The sequence below is a fragment of the Rhincodon typus genome, unplaced genomic scaffold (genome assembly GCF_021869965.1).
Source record: "Rhincodon typus isolate 14 unplaced genomic scaffold, sRhiTyp1.1 hic_rhity00000071, whole genome shotgun sequence".
In the NCBI taxonomy this organism is placed as follows: Eukaryota; Metazoa; Chordata; class Chondrichthyes; order Orectolobiformes; family Rhincodontidae; genus Rhincodon; species Rhincodon typus.
In genome coordinates, this window is record NW_025965709.1 from 128,218 (window position 1) to 132,040 (window position 3,823).

Genomic DNA, 3,823 nt, shown 5'->3' on the forward strand with positions numbered 1-3,823 from the left:
GAGGGAGATGGGGTGAGGGTGAGGATGAGGGAGATGGGGTGAGGATGTGGGAGATGGGGTGAGGATGAGGGAGATGGAGTGAGGGTGAGGATGAGGGAGATGGGATGAGGGCTGGTCAGTGCATTCACGAAATTCCTCATGAGGGGCATCTCTGTGTAAACTTCCTGCTCCAGCTTTCTGTTTTCCTGTGACTAATCTGCCTTTGTTCTCTCTTTCTCTCTCGTTCCCTCTCTCGCTCTCTCTCTCTGAAGCTGGAAGGATGGCCTCGCGCTGTGCGCTCTCATCCACAGACACAGGCCTGACCTCATCGACTACTCCAAGCTTAGAAAGGTCCTCCATTTCTGTGAACTGTCTCCTTTTCTGTCTGCTTCACTCGAGTAAACTGAGGCCCAATGCCTAAGCTCATCAATGGTGTCTCATCAAACATAGAGGGGTAGAGAGGGTGAGGGGTAGGGATAGAGAGGGGGAGGGGTAGAGAGGGGCAAGGGTAGAGAGGGGCGGGATAGGGACAGAGATGGAGAGGGGTAGAGATGGGGAGGGGTAGAAGGAGAAAGGGTAGAGAGGGAGAGGTGTAGAGAGGGAGTAGGGCACAGAGATCAGTGGATAGAGAGATGAAGGAAAGATAGAGAGATCATTGGATAGAGAGATGAAGGATAGATAGAGATCAGTGGATAGAGAGATGAAGGATAGATAGAGAGATCAGTGGATGGAGGGAGGATGGAGAGATCAGTGGATGGAGAGATTGAAGAATAGAGAAAGCAATGGATTGAGATGGAAGAATAGAAAAATAGAAAGATAGAGACGTCTGAATAGAGATGGGAGGATAGAGATTCAGTGGATAGAAATGAAAAGATAGAGAGATGGAAGGATAGAGAGGTTGATGGATAGAGATGAAAAGATAGAAAGATGGCGAGGATAGATAGATTGAAGGATAGGGAGATTGGTGGATGGGTAAATCATTGGATAGAGAGATGGATGAATAGAGAGATCGGTGGAAGGGAGAATCAATGGATAGAGAGATGGATTTAGAGGTAGATTGATGTATGGAGAAATGGATGGAAAGGTAGAGAGATTCCTGTTTGATCAGCAGTTTGATGGGTCTGATCCAGCTCAACACAGCACCAGGTTGGTGGGACCGAATGGCCTCCTTGTGGCCTTTGTCAGTCTTTCCATTCCTGGTTTGGTGTTGACCCTCTGGAAGATTCTAGAAGGGTTCTGTGGGCTTGAAATTCAGCACAAACCTCCCAAGACATCCCCCTCCCCCCTGGGATGGAGTGTGGGGTTGTTTGGGGGTGGTGGGGGAGTCACAATACAGGCAAGCTGTGCACAGAGAGGTACTGCTGAGGTGTTGGTAAGGCCTGGGGAGGGAGTCACATCTCTCTGATCATCCCCTTCCACACTCACACACTCTCTCTCTGTCTCCCAGGACGATCCCATCGGGAACCTAAACCAGGCCTTTGAGGTGGCTGAAAAATACCTGGATATTCCCAAAATGTTGGACGCTGAAGGTGATGCCTCTTTCCATCTCCCTCCCTCTTTCTCAATCTCCCTCTCCTTCCCCCTTTCTCTATCTCCCTCTTTCCATCTCCCTCCCCCTTTCTCCATCTCCCTCCCCCTTTCTCTATCTCCCTCTCTCCATCTCCTTCCCCCTTTCTCTATCTCCCTCTCTCCATCTCCCTCAACCATCTCCCTCTCCTTCCTTCTCTCTCTCTTTCTCCATCTCCTTCCTCCACCTCCCTGTCTCCATCTCCCTCCCTGTTTCTCTATCTCCCTCCCCCTTTCTCCATCTCTGTCTCTCCATCTCCTCCCTTCTCTCTCTCTTTCTCCATCTTCCTCCCTCTCTCTAACCCCCTCTCCATCTCACTCTCTCTCTATCTTCCTTCTCTTTCTCTCTCTCCCCATCTGTCTCCCTCTTCCCTCTCTATCTACATCTCCCTCCTTCTCTGTCTATCGCCACCACCCCCACCCCACTACCTACATCTCCCTCCTTCTCTCTCCCCCTCTCCATCTTGAACAAAAACAAAGTTGCTGGAAAAGCTCAGCAGGTCTGGCAGCATCTGTGGAGGAGCAAACAGAGTTAACATTTCGGGTCTGGTGACCCTTCCTCAGAACTCATCTCCATCTCCTTCCCCCTTTCTCCATCTCCCTCTCCCCATCTCCATCCCCCTTTCTCCATCTCCGTCTCTCCATCTCTCTCTCTCTCCCTGCGTCTGTCTCCTTCCCTCCCTCTCTATCTCCATCTCCCTCCCTCTCTCTCTTTCTGCCCCCACTCTCTCTCTATCTACATCACCCTCCTTCTGTCTGTCTCCTTAATCCTCCATCTCTCCTTCTCACCACCTCCCTTTCTCTGTCTCTCTACCTCAGCAGTGGGTTGTACAAACATTTCAATCAAGAGCAACATGTGGCCACTCAGCCCCTCAGTCTGAGAACCCCTATCCTCTCAGATCGTGGCTGGTCTGCTGAACCCCACTTTCATCTCCCTTGACACCAGTCATCGATCAGAAACCTCTCAAATTGGCCTCAACTATATCCAGTGACCCCCCACTTTTCCCCAGAGGGAGAGACTTCTGCAGGACACCACCCAGCTCAGAGAGAAGACATTCCCTCCCCATCTCTCTCTACAATGGGAGGGCCCTCATCCTGAGAGTGTGTCACCCCCACCCCCCCAGATCCTCCATGGGGAGGGGGGGGTAAACATACTCTCCCCCTGTACCTCTACCCCCACCCAAAATGAATCTGGACCTTACCCATCTCAGAAAGGTCACCCTGTCTATCCCTGGAGACTCCGGCCGGTCCCACCTTTCCTCATAAGACCATAAGAGATAGGAGCAGAAATTAGGCCAGTCGGCCCATCGAGTCTGCTCCACCATCCAATCATGGCTGATAAGTTCTTCAGCCCCATTCTCCCGCTTTCTCCCCGTAACCCTTGATAATCAAGAACCTATCTATCTCAGTCTTAAATGTACTCAATGACCTGGCCTCCACAGCCTTCTGTGGCAGTGAATTCCATAGATTCACCACTCTCTTGCTGAAGAAGTTTCTCCTTATCTCCGTTCTAAAAGGTCTTCCCTTTATTCTAAGACTGTGCCTTCGGGTCCTAGTCTCAATTCCCAGGAACCAGCCGAGGGAACCCCCCTCTGAGCTGCCTCCAGTGCGAGTCCGGCCCTCTGCGAATGAGGAAATGGCAACACCACACAAAACCACTTCAGACATGGTCTCACTGATGGCCTGGCCAGTTGCACTGAAGCCCGACCCCTCCTAGTTTATCCTGCAACGACTGCCCAACCTGGCTCTCCCCTTCCCGATCACTCACTGTGCCTGAAGACTAACCCAGGACACCCAGATCCCTCTGCCCCACGGTCGCTGGGATTTTGATGGGGATGCTGTCAGGGAATGGGAGGGTTGGGGAGCAGCTCGATCACACAGTTCAACACACAATCAATGTCTCTGCCCTCTCTTTCCCTGTTCGCCTCAGATATTGTGAACACTCCAAAACCCGACGAAAAAGCCATTATGACCTATGTTTCTTGCTTCTATCATGCCTTCGCTGGAGCTGAGCAGGTACAGCAATCCGACAAAATATATCAGCTTTTTTTTAATTCATCTCAACTGGAGGGGGGGGGAGTACTTATTGGCCTCAGGACCCTGGGGATGAACTCCCACCCTGCTCTTCTTCCAACAGAGGCTGAGGGATATTTTACATAGCTCCAACCCCGAGATATCAGACCAGGTCTCAGAGCAGCGCTCCCTCAGCACTGACCCTCCGACAGTGCCCGCTCCCTCAGCACTGACCCTCCGACAGTATGGCGCTCCCTCAGCACTG

At 51.7% G+C, this 3,823-nt stretch overlaps 1 protein-coding gene across 1 annotated transcript in view; it reads left to right on the forward strand.

Moving 5' to 3' along the window:
* LOC125488228 (alpha-actinin-2-like) overlaps window positions 1-3,823 on the forward strand; it is a 19,587-nt gene that overhangs the window by 8,119 nt on the left and 7,645 nt on the right. The window contains exons 7-9 of the mRNA XM_048621159.1: window positions 252-330; window positions 1,427-1,508; window positions 3,476-3,561. Of these exons, the coding sequence (XP_048477116.1) occupies window positions 252-330; window positions 1,427-1,508; window positions 3,476-3,561 (247 nt within the window). The remainder of the gene's footprint in view (window positions 1-251; window positions 331-1,426; window positions 1,509-3,475; window positions 3,562-3,823) is intronic.